The sequence below is a fragment of the Rhinopithecus bieti genome, unplaced genomic scaffold (genome assembly GCF_001698545.2).
Source record: "Rhinopithecus bieti isolate Rb0 unplaced genomic scaffold, ASM169854v2 scaffold_17829, whole genome shotgun sequence".
Lineage (NCBI taxonomy): Eukaryota > Metazoa > Chordata > Mammalia > Primates > Cercopithecidae > Rhinopithecus > Rhinopithecus bieti.
In genome coordinates, this window is record NW_016809238.1 from 1,086,545 (window position 1) to 1,102,780 (window position 16,236).

Sequence of the window (16,236 nt, forward strand, 5' to 3'; positions counted from 1 at the left end):
TCACAATCTATACATCTGACAAAGGACTAATATCCAGGATTTATAATGAACTAGAACAAATCAGCAATAAAAAACCAAACAATCCCACTGAAAAGTGGGCGAAGGACATGAATAGATAATTCTCAAAAGAAGATATACAAATGGCCAACAAACATATAAAAAGTGCTCGATATCACTAATAATCCGGGAAATGCAAATGAAAACTACAATGTGATACACCTTATTTCTGCAAGAATGGCCATAATCAAAAAATTAAAAAATAATAGATGTTGGTATGGATGTGGTAAACAGGGAACACTTCTACAGTGCTGGTGGGAATGTAAACTAGTACAACCACTATGGAAAACAGTGTGGAGATTCCTTAAAGATCTAAAAGTAGAACTACCATTTGATCCAGCAATTCCACTACTGTGTATCTACCCAGAGGAAAAGAACTCATTATATGAAAAAGATACTTGCATGCGTATGTTTATAGCAGCACAATTCATAATTGCAAAAACATGAAACCAACCCAAATGCCCATCAATCAATGAGTTGATAAAGAAACTGTGGTATACACATATGATGAAGAAATGTTTTCTTCAGCTATAAAAAATGAATTAATGACATTTATAGTGACCTGGATGAATTTGGAGACTATCATTCTAAGTGAAGTAACTCAGGAATGGAAAACCAAACATCATATGTTCTCACTCATAAGTGGGAGCTAAGCTATGAGGATGCAAAGGCATAAGAATGAGAAAATGGACGTTGGGGACTCAGGGGGAAAGGGGGGGAAATTGTTGAGGGATAAAATACTACAATAGGGTGCAGTGTATACTGCTTGGGTGATGGGTGCACCAAAATCTCACAAATCAACACTAAAGAACTTATTCATGTAACAAAACACCACCTGTTCCACAATGAACTATGGAAATAAAAAAATCTAAATAATAATAGTTGTACTATAGCTATATATGTCATATGTGGACATTAGAGAACACAGGATTAAAGGTATACAGAAATTCTCTTTAAAAAAGAAAAAGTTTTGAAAAAATAATAACTTCAAATTATGCAAATTTGATGAAAATAAATTTGGGAACCCACAGTTCCCAAAAAACTCAATGAACTCCAAGCACATCAAGCATTAAGAAAATCACATCTGTCACACAAAACTAGTGACAGAAAAATCTTAAAAGGGTTCACAACAAAAAGATACCCTATTGCAGAAGATGAATATAACAGATTTTTCATTCATGACATATTTTTTTGTCAGAAAAAAACTAGAAAAAAGCAAGAAGACAATTAATCAATGTCTTCAAACTACTAAAAGGAAACCCACAGCTTTCAGCATAGAATTCCATACCCAGAAAAAAAATAGGCTTAAAAAATAAAGATGAAATCAATACTTTTTAAGACATACAAAAGATGAGAGAATTCATTATCAGCATCCTTACACTATAAGAAATGCTAAAGGAAGCTTTTCAGGGAAAAGAAAATTGATGTTAGATGAAAGCAACTGTTTAAATAAAAATTGCAACAATGCAATATGGGATTTATAATACATGAAAAGTAAAATTAAAAGATTGGAAGAAAGAAATTGAATTGGCATACTATTACTTGAAGATAGAGATATGCTAAATATGTATGCTATAAATCCTGAAGTAATCACTTATATAACAAAACAAGGAGTGGAGTAGTAAAGGAGATTAAACAGAATAAAAAACATATTAATTTAACCCATAAGGAGACAGATGATGAAGAAAAAAGGAATGATTAATGATAGTACGGATAGAAAACAATTAACAAGATGATAGACTTGAATGTAACTATATAAATTATTACATTAAATGTAAATGGTATAAATATTTCAATTAAAAGACAGAGATGATAAGATTGGCTGATAGTAGGCCCAACTGTCCCTAGGTTATATACATTTTATTATTTGTATTTATTCATTTAATGAATATTTAATTTATTTCTATTTCATAGGGGGGACAGAACTTGGTGCTGGTGATACATATGACACATAATTTAGTATTAAATGCAGGTAAGTAAATATGCAATTAATACAGAGTGTCATAAGTGGCTGGGTAGAAGAGTTTGATTTTTCTCTGCATTCCTGGAAACAATGACAATGTTTTAAAATTATTAACAAAATGACCACAGCTTGCACTGCTTTAATTACACTGCTGGATAGTTTTCATACCCATTAGAATATATGAAGAGTTTCTACTAAGCAATTGGCTATTTATAATTACAAATGAAGCATTATCTGTGAAGTCTTCTACAAAACCCACTTTGCATTTACTATTTCTCTGTTTTCTTCCTGTACTAGAGCAGAGGTTTTCAACTGGGGCCAATTTTGCCCTCGAGGGAGATTTGGCAATATCTGGAAATATTTTGGGTTGTACAACAGGGGTGGGGTACTACTGGCATCTAGTGGGTGGAGGCCAGGGATACTGCTAAACATACTACAAAGCACAGCATAGCCTCCAATAACAAAGAATTATCCAACCCCAAAAGTCAATAGGGCCTTGCTTGAGAAACCTTGGACTTCAGTGGCCAACTAATCCTAGTTTTCAAAAGACTTCCCAGGTTTCAGCACTGAAAATCTTGCATCTTAGGAAATTCCCCAGTCTCAGGTAAATCATGAAGTTGACCACCCTAATTCCTACCTATTAATATTAGAAAAGCAGTATATATTCAAAGAGTTGTTCCTTTTAGTATGAACATTCAATATTCCCTAATCAGCATGAATATGCATTGAGAACATAGTTTGTTCAGTATTATGTCAAGAATGTTACCCGTATTGTCCCTTTTAATCATCTTAACAATTGCATGAGATTATTATTATTAACTTTATTTTAGAACTGAGAAAAAGTAGGCTTACATTAGGTAAATTGTTCAACATTATACAGCTGCTTACAGTAGAATTAGGATTATAAAACAAGGTCTATTAACCCCTAAATACAGTGAGAATATATTTTCTCCACATTGTGCCAAAAACTGGTTGCGTGGCTTCTGTTTATAATGATTAATGTCTCAATTATAAATCCAACTACATTTTATTAATTATTATATTATATTATTATTTTTAGAGACGGGATCTCACTCTGTTGACCAGACTGGAGTGGTAGTGTGATGATAGCTCACTGTAACCTTGAGCTCCTGGGCTCAGGAATGATCCTTCTGCCTCAGTCTGTCAGTCTTCCCAGTAGCTAGTTCAACAAGCAAGTGCCCTATGCCTGATTAATTTTTTTTTTTTAGAAACGGAGGTCTCACTGTGTTGCCCAAGCTGGTCTCAATCTCCTGGCCTACATGATTTTCCTACCTCTGGCTCTCAAAGCACTGGGATAAGGTACCACTTATGGAATTCCTCTGACATGCCATTTAACTTACCTATTACCTCCATGAAGCTCAGAGAGATTACATAATTCACTCTGGATTAGCATCAAGTTAGACCCAAATCTCTGGTTTCAAATTTCATACAGTTCAAAGAATTCCATAAGTGATAGTTCTAATTATCAATGTGAGGAAACAGGTTGAATTAAATGGCATAGATTAGCTTATTCATGCTATTTTCATTAGCAGAGTAGGAAGAAAAAAGAGAGATAATGTGAACATCATAACATTTATAGCTCAGTATAACAAAAAGGTATTTGCAGTCAGAAAGGATTAGTAAAAATCCAGCTTAGATACTGTATGACAGTGTAGCGTCTATCTTCTATGAAATGAGGAAAATAATACTTTTTACTGAACATTGCAAAGATAATAATGATATAGAATACACATCCCACATGCCTTTTCATTTATTTAAAAAATGGTGCCGGGCACGATGGCTCTTGTCTGTAATCCCAGCACTTTGGGAGGCTGAGGAGGGTGGATCATCTGCGGTCAAGAGTGCGATACCAGCTTGACCAATATGGTGAAACCTTGTCTCTATTAAAAATACAAAAATTAGCCAGGCGTGGTGGTGAGTGCCTGTAGTCCCAGCTACTCGGGAGGCTGAGACAGGAGAATTGCTTAAACCCAGGAGGTGGTGGAGGGTGCAGTGAGCCGAAATCATGCCACTGTCCTCCAGCCTGGGCGACAGAGCGAGACTCTGTCTCAAACAAAAACAAAAGCAAAAGCAAAAACAAACAAACAAACAAAATTCCCTCACCCCATTCTTAGAGCAAGCTGAAAATCAAACGCTTGATTATAAATACTGCCCTGAGTTACAAACATTCAGTGATGGAAATGAAATATCAAATTTTCCCTGTAGTCAGCAATGAGATCGTCAATTAAACAGGTGCAGTTCTATTTTCTGGTATTTGTAGGAGAGAAGGTATGGCTCCTAACGTGAAGACACATTCAGAGCTGCCATGTAATTAAAATGACTCAATTATAATGTACTGAAGGTAACCACTAAATAGACAGGTGTGAGTAAAGTCCATTTTTGTTTTGTTGAGAATAATAGTATGTTTAGCTTAGGAAAAACATCCCACCAGAAGTCTGTAATTCTTTGGTGAATGAAATACCACTTTGTGAGAAAAGAGTACAAAAGAAGGGGAATGATTATGAAAGAATTACTATCACCAAGCTGGGTGATTTCCTTGGGAGATGTAAGATTAAACCCTCTTTCATTGAACAAGATTGTTCCACATTTGTGGTGAACAACAGATGACCAAGTGTATGCCATAAAAGTGCAGAGGCATGCCATCAGAGGTCAGTTCAAAGAGTGCAGCATTTTCATTGTTGAGAGCTCAGAGGAGGTACTAAATTAAAAGTGTTTTCCATTGTATGTGTGAAGATTTACTCACATACTCCTTTACTTTTTTTCTCATATTCTCTCTCTCCCCTGGTTGGGATTTCAAGACAATCTGACTACTCCCTCCCGCTTTGCTTTCATACTGGGTATGGAGAAAAGTAATTATGTAACCAGCAAATCAAATAGGTGGATTTGAGAAATGAGAAATCGTACTAAAATAATTGATTTCGGCTACCACTGAGGTGTATTCAATTTAACAGACACCTGGGGACAACTGGATTCAGAGCCACAGAAATTGTTAAGGAGGATAGTTGTGAATACATGGGGTTATTTGTATGTTATAAACAAAGGGTATATGAATACTGTGGAACTAACAGCAAAAACTCTCGCAGGTAGGGCAGATCCAAGTTCTGTGGGTCTTGACGTTTGTATAATTTTGGAGGGCTCTTGATACAAAATTAAGTACAAATACGAGTATTAGAAAGAAGGAAAAAAAAAAAAACACAGTAAGTTACTAAAACTTTGGAGACTCAGATCCTTTTCTTGAATTTATTTCGGCAATTGCCAGAAGTGCTTGTGTGCAAACTCGGCTTCCTCGCCTCACCTATGGCACTCATCAACTCCCAGCAACTCCCAGCACACACAGGGGCCCATGCAAGTGAGGACCGGTCACTGAGCTTCATTGGTAGCATCCTCTGCCTACAAGAACTTCCGCTGTAGCTTATTTTATTTTGTTTGAGAAGCCTAAAAGTACCGTGAAACATAAAAAACAGAAACTTTCTATCTGATGCTTGTCATTTCATCTAAGAGCTCAAAACCCTAGGCAACTTTCACTTACGCCGGTGCTTGCATCTTGCTGGGTTTCATAGGTCCCGAGTTGGTGCCCAGCCGGGCCTTGGGGCTACTCAGCAAGTTGAGCGCCCGCTGGGGCAGCAGGAGGGGACCGCACTCCCCTTGCGGCTGGGTGGAGAAGGGAGGGGCTGCGCGGGGAGGGCGATTCGGGGCCGCGCCTCCCGTTGATTGGCCGGGAACAGCCCATATGGGCGGGCTCTCCCCTGCGCTCGCCGGTCCGGGGTGGCTATATTGGCACCATTCCTGCTAGGTCGAGTTGCTTCCCCGCGCCGAGCTGAACCTGAGCAGAGAGTTTCTGAGGGCAGTGCGGGGGCAGGAAGGGGTGTGAGGCTACAGTGCTATGAAACAGCGGCTCAGCGAGTGAGACAGGCGGTGTGGCTAGACGAGCCGGCCCAGGGCCCGCGCTGCTGTTCCCTAAGCTGCTGAAGCGCGGAGATTGGCGGCCGGCGCGGAGAGCGGCGGGCGAGAGGGAGGAGAGGGATCTGAGCGCGAGGGAAGCCCGCTCGGCGGCCGGCGGCTCTGGTGGGCCTCCCCGATCGGGGTCCCCTGGGTGGAACCATGTGGGTGGCCAAGTGGCTGACTGGGCTGCTCTGCCATCTCTCGCTCTTCATCACCAGGTCTTGGGAAGTTCACTTCCACCCCAGGCAAGGTAAAGTCACCGCGAGACGCCTTCAGCGGCGAAGTGGGGGCTCGGGGCCCGAGTGGGACATGCAGGTCGAGGGGACGAGCGGCTCAGCCCGTTGGGGAACCCTGGCCCTGATGGGGTTCCCGGGACTCCCGGACCAGTCAACCCGAGAGGTCGCGACTGTGCCGGGTTTCGAGGAATTGCGCGCGCCGGCGACGCATCGCACTCCCGGGACCACGCGGCGGGGGCGCAAGGGGCAGGGGGACGCGTGCACCCGGAGGGAAGGAGTTGGCGGCTGCGGGGAGGTTAGGAGGTACTGGGGAAGGAAGTGGGTTGCTTAGGGCTATTAGTAGGGTCTTTGCTTGGGGAGGGTAGGGCAAGTCGGGGGTGTGGGAAAGCAGAGCACTAACTAACAGCCCCAGTGCACGTGTGTGTGTGTGCGTGCGCATCAGCATGTGTGCATTTGTCATGCCCCTGGCTGTACTGGGACCTGGGACCTTTAGCGGGGACGTTTGGTGGAAGAAGTTTAGAGTTGGACAAAGAAGAATGCGTGGGAGCTCACTGGTCCTGTCGCTGTGGTTGCAGAAGCCCTGGTGAGGACCCTGACCTCCTACGAAGTAGTGATCCCGGAGCGGGTCAATGAGTTTGGAGAAGTGTTCCCTCAGAGCCACCACTTCAGCCGGCAGAAACGCAGCTCCAAGGCGCTGGAACCCATGCCGTTCAGAACCCACTATCGCGTCACTGCCTATGGACAGCTCTTCCAGCTGAACCTGACCGCCGATGCATCCTTTCTGGCCTCCGGCTACACCGAAGTGCACTTGGGAGCCCCGGGACGCGGGGCCTGGGAGAGCGACGCAGGGCCCTCAGACCTGCGCCACTGCTTCTACCGCGGCCAGGTTAACTCGCAGGAGGATTACAAGGCCGTCGTAAGCTTATGTGGAGGCCTGGTAAGCGTCCTCGGGTCCCTTGGCATTTTCTTGGGATTCCTGCAAGGGCTACATTCAGGGAACAGGGCCTCGGGTTTTCCAGTTGGTGGCTGATGACCCTAGAGTTCAGGTTGAGCTACCAGAAGGATTAACACCAAGCCAGAGGCAACTCCTTAGGAAGGCTCTTGTGGCAGGATGAGCAGGTCTCTGCCTGCTGGGCAAAACCGACCCTCTGTGCAACGCTGATGAAAGATGCTCTTTCAAGCATCTTTCCTGAAAGTGTCAGACCCTGGAGTGGTGCTCAGGGAGTGGCATGTGGGACCGCTGTTACAAGCGGAGTGTGGCTTCCAACTGAAGGGCAGGCTGTTTGACTCAGATGTACCCTTTCGTGGTCCTGTTGAGGCAGAATCCCCTGTATTTACTTAAATAAGTTTGTTTCTGGAATTTGATAGAAGGAAAGGAGAATGAATATACATAAAATGAAATGGCTCTCACTAGCAAGGCCTGAATAGGAAAAGTTTGTTTTGCTGATGGTATGGGGATGGCATGTGAAGTAGAGTAGGGAAGAGGTTGAATCTGTTCAAAATGCATCATACTTGAAAACAGTCTATCTACAAAGATCTGTTGGTTATGTCTATTATATTTTTGTGGTGGTAATCAGTTGACACATAGCTACACCAACCATAATGTGATATAAAAGTATCATTTTATTGGTAACAAAGCCACAATGTCTGTGGTTTCACCTACAATCATACTTGAAGGAAATGTTGCAGTATCAGAGGTTAGTGATAATAAAGATGTAACTTTTTTCCATCCAAGTTCATGGAACCCCAGGGTAAGGACAGTTGTTTTAAAACATATATAGGCTCACTGCATCAGTAACTCCTCTGACAAATACATATTCAGGAAAAAACAAGAATTAGGAATTTGGTTACAGGATTCTACAGTTCCTAAGTATCTAGCTTTTGTTTAGCAGATACACACTTTTACAAAAGATACTTCTGGAAAGGTTTTCAAAGATATTTTAGAACATCAACACTGTTTATTCTTTGATTAAATAAAATCTGATAACATTTCTCTGCAGTTCAAATGTAATACTCCTTTGGCTTAATTGATTTAAGTTGCCTTCCTGTATGTGAGCTCTTTTTCAAGTGTTTATCTTGAGTTGTTTTTTTCATGAAATGGCTAGAACCATTTCCTTTTTTCTTCCATGTAAAATACTTGCAACATCACAATGACAGAAACACACTCTAATATTTACATAGCCAGCTATACTTCAAGGGACAAAAAAAATCTCCTTTCTAAAACCTCACATAGCCACCTAAACTTCAAAGGACAAAAAAATTCTCCTTTCTAAAACCTTTCTAAACTAATGTTTAGTTTGTCTGGAAAATCCTAGACTTGCTACCACAAATTTGTCATGGTCAATATGTTTTCTCATGGAAAAGCATTCCAGATGGGAAGGCATTATTGGGAATGCTGTTCCTGCTCATTTTGATTCATAATGTTGATGTAGTTAAATGGTTATTCAGTATCCTTTTAAAACATTTTAATTTTGTGGGTACATAGTAGATACATGTATTTATGATCACTATCCTCTTTTTGAATTCCGAAAGCAGTTAAAGATTTTTGAGTCATAACTTTCTAGTCACTGTGTCAGTTTGGATACAGTTGCCCAAGTCATCATCATACTTTTTTTGTTTTATTACCTAGTTCATTTTATTAACATATCTAAAAATTAATATTAATATTTTTATAATGTTAAGTGTGAAGATTTTTATTTCCTCATTTATGTGGATAATTTAATGTATTATACAATATATTATCTGAAAGTTAATCAGCAATGTTTATCTTCTTTAGCGATGTACTCATTAATCAAAAATGAAATCAATCATTTGTGTTATATTAATTTTATAATAAAACATTCAGAACAAAATTATTTAATTTAGTTGAGGGATTACTAGAAATTACAAACAAATAAAATGATTTGTTCTGAATGTTCTTTTACTAAATTTTGAAGAGGAAAATCATCTATAGTAGTCATACTTTCGATGGCAAGTAAATAGTCCCATATATGTACTCTGCTTTTGATTAATTTATTGATATTATCAGAAGTTGTTGATTAAACATTTATTTTCATATCTCCATAACTCAGCTTTATTTTACATAATTTCTCTGTATTGTATAAGGCTTAGTTGCATACTTCAATCATTATAGAGAAAGAAATTTTCCAGTAACATTGGAAATAACTAGAGGTACCAATACCTCCATTTTTTTCAGTAGTGTGATCATAACCAATTGTAAGTCTAAATTAATGATGAGATTAGTGACTTTTTAAAAAATTTGCATTTTTTAATATTAGCACTAAAATGGTTATTAGCTACGTATTTATGATTATATATATTTATTTCTACCCTGACTCTATGATTAAATTTCTTTGGATTAATAGTTTCATCAAACAGTAGAACCTGGTAGATTTTAGAATCCATTTGTAATTATACCAGATTCCTCTTTTTAGTCTCAGATCAGCCTTTAGTTTTTATATCTAGGTAAACTGTAGTATCTGAAGCCTGGACCAGCTGAGTTGTTTGCAGATCAATGTTGATACAAAGCTTGGGAATTCAATAATGCTAACCTGATGGCCCTGCTCCTACTTGCTTCCTAATTTATCTTTGTCACCTTGTGTACTTGATAATCTGGCTTTGGTCTCTCAGTCCATGAAACATTAAGGTTGAAGTGTGCTGAAGGATTCTCAGAGCCAGTCTTATTAGTTTAGAGATGTTCTATTCTTTTTCTAGTTGCTTTTGCTTTACTTTAGTTTTGCTTTCAATCATGAATGGATGTTGTATTTTATTAAATGCTTTTCCTGAATATATTGAAATGAGCATTCAATCTCATTTTTTTTTTCTGCTAATGGGTATTGTTTTATATATTGGTGGATTCAATAGTTCATTGAACATTGATGGAAACTGACTATATACAGGGTCATAAGGTGTTATGAGGTCTTTGTATTGTTTGGGAGAGGGGTGAGGAAATTGTACCGTCCTTCAGTTCCTCAAGTGACTGGTGATGTTCTTTGTGCTATAGTTTCATTGTACTTTTCTGTTAACAGCAGCTGATTTCTGGGCCTGTGAACTTATGGCCTTTTTTCTCCTTGCTCAGTGGGAGCTCACTGGTCTTGACTCATCCTCCTCTGGACTCTCACTAGTGCTGTATATCCCTCTGAATTCTGGCTGTAATATCCATTTGATTTCTTGTCTCAGTAATTCATTGTGCAGCCTTCAAATACAAAGTCTTGCTGCATCACCTTCTCTAGGTAAACTGGTTTGGTGATGCTACTGCTATTCTTTCAGACTCCTCTAAAGGCCTCGAGTCCTCTATGGCATTTGAGAGTCAAGAGGGATTCAGTTCCTCTCTTTGTCAAACTCTTCTACACCTCTAGATTTGATGTGTATAGGGAACCCTTTCAGAGGGTTCCTTCCTTGAGTACCACATAGTCAGCACCCTGGAACACCTCTTTGGGCAGTCCCTTTAAACAATGCAATATGCCTTCTGTTTCTGGGATTTTAAACCCCCAGTGGAGAAGTTAATGTGCATACATCTTACCATCTGTTTTCTTTGCCTCCATTGCCCTTTTTTCCCCCCAGTATCTACTGAGTTTCCTTTTCACATCTCATTTAATTGACCTCTTGCCTTCCATCTTCCCAACTGAGGCAGAGTCTCTCCTTCCCTTCTCTGGTGGCGGCTGGAGAATGTGGCTTTTAGAGAAAAGAATGAAAACAAATCAAATTAATATTTTCAAATATCTCTGTACAACCATTTGTTAAGTTGACACCCCAACGTATTTATTGATTCAGTTTAGTTTTTAGTGTTGAATTAACCCCAAACATGTGAACTAATACTTTCTTCTAATTTCTATATGGTTAAATTTCACCCACTTTTAGAAGTTTTGGTATTTTATGTTTTTCTCTGAACCATAACCAGTATTGTTTAATTTTTTTCCTAAGTGTTTTGAGCCCAAGAACCAGAAGAGTCTAAGAGTCTGGCAGAAATTTTCTTTGTTTAACATGTATATAATTCTTGCTTTTCTAATCTTTTCTTCGCTATAATTTTTATTTCCCGTAAGTGTATTTACTCATCCCATGATTCAAACATTTCTGAATAGAGATTTAGTTATACATTTCCAAGATCTATAAAAGGTATAAAAATGGAATGGAATCATAAAATTATCTATAAGTAATGTAACGGCTAATCAAACTCTCTGTTTTTAATCCATTGATAGGCTACCATAGCATGTATAGTTACCAGGACTTAATATCCCTATATTCAACTCTAAACTTCTTTTTTATGGTCATGTTATTTATCATCTCATAATGTTGATAAATAATCTTGCCAAAGTATTTAGAGATCAGTATTTAATAAGCTGGCATATACTTCTCAGGGTAGGATGGACAAACTTTACACAGGCTGTTTCTGACAATCCCTCGTGCTTCTGGTAGCCCTTTTCTCATATTACCTAGGGTGTTCACGTCTTCCCAAGGTCCCCAGGAATTAACTCAACTGCCTAGACAGTTAACTTCACTATTTCTTGGTGGGATTTGAGGCAATGCTGTCTTTCTGGTTGAAGGAAACAGTTTCCAGATGTCATAACACCAGGCATTGCATCTGACTTATACAGTATTCTCATGGAGTAGCTTGTCATGGCCATGTGTACTTTTGAAGTTTCTCACATGAACCATTCTGCAACATGTCAAGCACTACCTCCCTGATAATTGATTATTGAGTAACTTCTTGTTCAGACAGGAAATAAAAATATAGAAAGCATCAATAGTGTTTTTACTGTTTTTTTGTGTATTCTGGCAAATCTTTAGTTTTTTTATTTCCAAACTTTCTATTTTCCCAGAACTAATATAGCCATGGATTATTACACGTGCCATTTTGTATTCATATTTTTTCTTATTGGGAAAACTAATAAGAACCTCTTTTGGTATTGACTGCAATACTAGTCAAAACAGTAGTATAGAAAATTTCCTATGCTGTTCTTTTAACATTCTAGTGTGTGTTAGTCCAGGTCTTTCAAGAGGCAGATGCAAAGATAAGTGTTTATTTAGGGGAAGTGTCTGTGTTAGAGAAACTAAGGAGAAAGCTGGAGAGAGACTTACATAGGGGAAAAAAAGGATAAGAATGTTGGATAGTAGCATTCTAGGCTGCTGGGCAGTCCAAGCAAAGTTGAGCAAAGCTATCCTTGAGCCAGACTTGTCCAGAATAAGAGTCCATGGCTCTCGAGAACAGGTCTGCCATGGTATCCCAACCATACTCAGTTACTGACAGGGAGAAGCCCTTGGGAGCTATGGCCAGGGTGCAAACACTGTGATGGATTTCAAAGTGCCCTTGCTAAAGTGGATAGCATAAAAAGTGCTGTGTAAACCTTGAGGAATGGAATAATCAAGGAAGGAGTGATTAAGAGAGTTGTGAGACCTGTGCTGCTGACTTCTCAACTGGACTTTGAGGAATGAATAAATGTGGATATGAAAATTCAAGGGCTTCCTGTGGATCTGTGCATCTGAAAAACAGGGTAGTTTGGGTAGTGAGGGTTTAAGGCCAAGGTTGGAATGGGATTATTAAGGTCCTGAAATGCATTGTAAAGGAATGAGGATTTGAACAGTATGTGGTAGGTTTGTTCAATGTGTAAGGAGGCACATCTCCTCTTATGCAACATTGTGCAGGGTACAGGGGAGGCAGTGAGTCCCTGGGGGGAGGGAGAAGAGTGGGTACCTATGGAAGGTAAGCTACTGCAGACCAGTGCTTCCTTACTGGGAGCAGTTTTGTCCCCCAGAAGATATTTGTCATTGTCTGGAGACAATTTTAATTGTCGCAACTGTGGGTCCATTGAGGTGAGCATGTTACTGGCAGAGCATGGGTAGAGGCCAGCAACATCCCACAATGCACAGCACAGCCCCCTACAACAAAGAATTGTCAAGCTGTCCGTAGTGCTGAAGTGGAGCAGCCTTGCAGGAGACCCCTTAGAATTTTGGAGCATTGGTGAAGGAGACCAGAAAGGTTTAAATGACTCTGGCTTAAATGACTGAATGATCTTGTGGCTGTTAACCAAAAAAGGCAATGACAGAAGTGGCAAGAAAGGTAATTATTCTGGAGACACTTGTTTGATTCTATCACAGGTTTGCTCTAATCTTCATAATTGCTTGAATTTGTATTTGCTCTTCTTTCTGTGTAGAATGTCCTTTCCCTCAACCTCCTACTGATCCTTCCTGATCCATTTTGAGCTGCCTTCCTTTTTCCCTGATCTTCTCTTGGCAAAATTGACCAGGACTTCCTTGGTCAAAGTTCACGTTTTATGCACGTGTACTCTCATCACATATTAAATTAAAGTTATTTTTCTGCATTTCTATTTCATTTATAGAATTAGAAGGTAGAAAAAGATAGTCATATTTCTTTTAGCATATTAATATATTATATGGAATTTCTCAATACATGTATTATGAGTAAGATAAGCAGCTAACTTTTATTTATATATGCCAAATATTTAGCTAGCTCATCTTTACATCAGTCATTTGATTCAGGAAAATTATTTTACCAATTTTAGTTAAAGTGCTTGGGCATATTTGAGAAATTTTGTATTGACTAAATCTTTTCAGATGATACGTAAGTTAATCATGTTCCATTTATTAGTTCATTCATTTAAGCTCACATCACATCCTTGTTTTTTGTGGCTTTATTTCTGTTGCAATTATTGTAATTACTGTTTAATATGAAATATATTTAAGCTGTCCAACTCATACTAATATGCAGAGGAAGAAACACATTGTTAATTTGTCAACAAATACTTATCAGTCATTTATTATCTAACAGCCACTATTAGGTTTTGGTGGTACAGTTATGTGTTTTCTATTTGAAAAATACTGTGTTTATTAATTACAAATATGTTTATGAGCTATATAATTTATAACTATAGTAAGAGCGTGGAGAAGGTATACTGGATCTTGACTTTCTCAGCCCAAAGGTGGCACAAACCAAATTTATGTATATTCTATTGAGGAGAACTAGTTGCCTGGTTCTACCTAGAAGTAAAAAGACTGGAAAATGAGGGGCATTGATTTTTCCTAGGAGTAAGAAAGGAACACCCATATTGGTGATCACCAATAGTCTTTACTACAGGCTGCCCTTCTGTTTGCCAAACAGATCACACATCAAACATATTTTTCTTGTCTATAAGGAGAAAACTCAGAGTTCCCACAGGGGCACTGACTCTGGCTCAATGTCCAGGATCTCTGGATAATGCAGTCTTCTCCATAAAGTCAAGTTGTGGCTCTCCGTAGCTTGGAAAAATATGAATTAAAAAGATAAATTATCTTCAGCTACCAGCCAAGTATACAGCATGACCAGCATGACTGCAACCCTAACCTCAACTTGCTACAGAAAGAAGAATAGGACACACCTAATGATCACTGATATTTAGCAGTTTTTGACTCCTGAAGAGGAGTTGTGGAGACTCACTACTCTGGAAGGAGAAAAGCTCCTCGTTACTTTTCTTTCTTTTTTTCTTTGAGACAAGACCTTGCTCTGTTGCCCAGGATGGAGGGCATTGGCATGATAATAATTTACTGTAGCCTTGAACTCTTGGGTTCAAATACTTCTGATTCAGCCTCCCAAGTGGCTGGGAACAACAGGCACAAGCCCCCACACCTGACCAGATTTTTTTGTTTGTTTGTTTGTTTGTTTTGTTTTTAATTTTTAGTAGAGATGGTGTTTCCTTATGTTGACCAGACTGGTCTCGAACTCCTGGCCTCAAGCAGCATTCCTGCCTCAGCCTCCCAAAGTGTTGGAATTACAGGCATGAGCTACAGTGCCCGGCCCTTGGTTTTGGCTGGGATTCTTGGACCTCAATTACCCAGGTCCTTGGTTCTGCCTTCTGGAACGGTCTCGTCCGTCTTCCTCCATGGCCTCATCTAAAATGGGGTCTCAGGAAGATTTTGTCTTGGGGGAGCTCCAAGAATGCTGGGGTAATTCTGAAAATTTATAGGTTATTTTACAATGAACTCCATCAAAAGCTTTTTCAGTCCAGGCTAATGTTTTCTTTGACAGTATAATCCCTTTAAAACTTAGTTGGCTTCTGACAGCAGATCAAGTTTTGATAATTGCTTCAAGTTAGTTTTCTGTGACAGTTGCCAAAACCTAAAAGGCATTTATTTTAAATCTTTTAATGACAAGAACTTATTATAGGGAAAAACTAAATTTTGAATTCTCACTTTATTGGTAAACCAAATAAAATTTCAACTCTACTAAAGTAAAAGAAAATGACAATATATTATAATTTTTAGGTAGGGAAAAATACCAGATATAACAAATAAAAAAAAATCAATAGATTTTCCCAAATAATAATTGAAGAGTACCATGTCTAAATAATTGTAAAAAAATTTAAAAATAAACTGGGAAAATATATGCCACAAATATTACAGGTGGTCTGGCACATGTATGCCATATGTCCCTCTAGATATTATATGTATTTTTGTGTTTGTTTTAAAGTAATATTGCTTTAGAATATTTTAACAATATATCATGAGTATGTTTCCATTATAGACCTACAAAATAGTTTTTAATGATTTCTTATTTTAAATTTCTCATTGTTATGATTTTTGATTTTATATTTTCACGGATATTTTGGAGACAGTTCGGGAGAAGCCATATGAGGGCCACTACGCAGACCCCACAAGAACAAGGGCCTTTCTTTGACAATTCTCTCCTCTTTTTAATTAGTTCATATGACTTCATAACACCTCAGTGCCCACAAGAATGAGAAATATTACAGAATTTACTCCATGTTATCAAGGCTGCTGGGACACACTCCTTGAACTTGTGTCTTTTGGCTACATAAATCTTGCATAGATGAGTCCAGAGTCTTTGTTTTATATTCTTGATTTGAATAGGCCAGGACTTGGCAAGAGACCAACCAGTCTGTTTTAAAAAGGTAAGATACCAGCAATGTATTTATTTCCCTTTTATTGTTTCACTTTTATACTAGAGATCTGGAATTGTCTCAGAATGGGGAAGGTAATAATGCTTCTAGAGAAGAGAAGAACAAC

General features: G+C 38.8%; 1 protein-coding gene across 1 annotated transcript in view; it reads left to right on the plus strand.

The window, feature by feature from the left end:
• Positions 1-6,142: 6,142 nt before the first annotated feature.
• The window catches only part of ADAMTS20 (ADAM metallopeptidase with thrombospondin type 1 motif 20), a 205,856-nt gene continuing 195,762 nt past the window's right edge, over positions 6,143-16,236 (plus strand). Inside the window, exons 1-2 of the mRNA XM_017888956.1 lie at positions 6,143-6,233; positions 6,795-7,156. Coding sequence (XP_017744445.1) covers positions 6,143-6,233; positions 6,795-7,156 — 453 coding nt within the window. The remainder of the gene's footprint in view (positions 6,234-6,794; positions 7,157-16,236) is intronic.